The sequence below is a fragment of the Cucurbita pepo genome, chromosome LG20, assembly GCF_002806865.2.
Source record: "Cucurbita pepo subsp. pepo cultivar mu-cu-16 chromosome LG20, ASM280686v2, whole genome shotgun sequence".
NCBI classification, from domain to species: domain Eukaryota; kingdom Viridiplantae; phylum Streptophyta; class Magnoliopsida; order Cucurbitales; family Cucurbitaceae; genus Cucurbita; species Cucurbita pepo.
In genome coordinates, this window is record NC_036657.1 from 2688475 (window position 1) to 2690920 (window position 2446).

General features: G+C 35.1%; 1 protein-coding gene across 1 annotated transcript; it reads right to left on the minus strand.

Moving 5' to 3' along the window:
* Positions 1–251: 251 nt before the first annotated feature.
* On the minus strand, positions 252–1080 carry LOC111783307 (the record flags this gene model as incomplete). The annotated part of the gene is made up of 1 exon (XM_023664229.1): positions 252–1080. A coding segment is annotated over one exon (588 nt), but the record flags the coding sequence as incomplete, so codon positions are not given.
* Positions 1081–2446: the final 1366 nt, after the last annotated feature.

Genomic DNA, 2446 nt, shown 5'->3' on the forward strand with positions numbered 1-2446 from the left:
AAATATATTTGAAATATAGAGCTTAGTTTAAAAGTGTAAAGCATGAGGTATTATGAAGTGTAAAATAGGAAAGAAAAAAATGATGGCATATGGCCCATAAAAATAAGCATAGAAAGTATATTATTGCAGCTGTACAATCATCATCATATCACAATCACTCCAAATTATGTTCATGCACAGAAATAATATACATTTTATATCAATTAAACTATGCTTATAATTGAATTAATTCTAGACTACTGCATTAAAAAATCCACAAATTTCCAGAAAAATAGATTAGTAAAAAATTAAATTTACCACATTCTTAATTTCAGATCCTTCTCTCTGCAATCAATCTGGTGAAATTGGAAAGGGGCTTTGGGGGGAAAGGAATGATCATGATATTGAAGAAATGGAATTTAATTATGATGATATATATTTATATATGGTTTTATGTTTAAGAAAAGAAAAAAAAAAAAAAGGAAAAAGACCCACAACCTGAGTAGCCGGTTATTAGACATCGCTGGGTGACTCACAAATGCTTTCTAAATGAGGTCTCCAGACGCCGACACGGCCGCGCCGCCGTTCGCGGTGGGTGGAGGCTTTCTCGGAGAGTATTTCAGAGAGGTACTGATCGGAAACGAGGAGGTTGGACATGGAAATGGAGTTGTTGTTGTCGTCGGGATCGGCGGTGGCCGATGCGGCGGCGGCGGCGGCGGGGGGTGTTCGGTCGGAGTGATGATTATTTTTATTGTTGTTATTGGTAACTCTCTTCTTTCTTCGGGAGGAGGATCGGGAGCGAGGCTTGTCAGGGTTGGGAGGGAGTGGCATGAGGAAATAAATCTTACCGCGTTGGAGGTCAGCTTCCGGTGGGACGATGACGATCTTGGGGAGGGCGGAGGCGTCATCGGAGCAGGCGGCGGAGGAGGAGGAGGAGGAGGGAGAGGAGGGCTTCTTAAGGACATGTTTGGGATGGGCTTTCATGACGTCGGAGGCTTTGATTGAGCCGCTGATTTCTTCGACGTAGCCATTGGAGTGTACTATGCGGATCACATCCAAAGCTCCACATGGTAGAATGCAAGATATGCAGCATCTTATNTTTTTTTTTTTTTTTTTTTTTTTTTTTTTAATAAATTCAGTTTCTTTGGAGAGTCGAAGGAAAGAGAAAATCTGGGAGAGAGATTAATAAAACGGAATATGGGAGAGGAAAGGAGAGAGATCGAGAGACAAAACTTCATTTTTTTTTTTTCTTTTTTCATTCCTATTTATTAATTAATGTTTTATATTATGTACACATCATCCATCCTTCCACTTTATTATGTCTTAAACCTTTATATCAATACATTAATTCATATTAATCACATTAATACATGAATGAAATAAAAAAGAATCGCAAATCATCGTAACTAGGTACGTTCAACAAATTAGAATCACAATTTCGAGGTTCGAAAATTCATTTTTTTTCAGCAAGTGTTGTCTCTTCTCTCAAAATCAACATGAAACTTCACATCAAATTATGGTAATCTTTTTGGATCGTACACAAAATCTTTAAATGTATAAACAATTAAATATAATATGATTTATCATATTCCATAATTTTCTTTTTCACCGAGATTCAAATGTTTGATCTATGGATCGAGATAATATTTATATTAGTTTAATTATGTTCATACGAGCCTTCTCTTGCTTCTTGAATATAATACTGCTAATTATAAATGTCCCTCCCACTAATTAGCTACTTGACGGAAGTAAAGAAATCAAATCATAGCCGATTGTTTTGGTTTAATTTCATATATTCATATTCAAAGATCTAAGTCAAAAACCATCATATCAATACTCGATAAACTTTCCCAAAAGTCAATAAGTGGATAATTAAATTTGACCAAGATATCGTAAGAATATAAAGATGAGATTTTGAAATGAATTGTAAGTACAGAAGAATTGAAGCACAAAGGTAAGTGAAAAGGGTAAAATTAAATCATCCCATAAAGTTAAAATAAAAAAAAATAAATAAAAAAGGATGGAAAATTGTGCATTAATAATTGAGCATAAAGATGGGGAGTTTTGAGGGTTTGGGAGATGTGTGAAATTAGGGCCCTCTCTTTGTCTCACCAAGTTCAATAATTAATTTAGGGTTTTGGGGGCTGACAAGTGTCAATTTCTGATTGGTTGATTGAGAAAACTAAGACTTTGACACTTTGTTTTGGAAGCTTATTGAAATATATTTGTAGAGAAAGAGAGCAAATCTTGTGTGTATCATATTTCAATATCCCCGAGCATCACCATGTGAGACTTTCGCCATATTCCTTCGAAAGTCACCTCTCATTGCTCTTTTTCTCACTTTCGGTTCGTCTTTTAAATCTTATCATTGTTAAGAACCACGACCCTTTACAACAACATGTTCTTGATATTATATTAAGAACCACCATTATTTACAATAGTATAATATTATCCACGTTGAGTATAA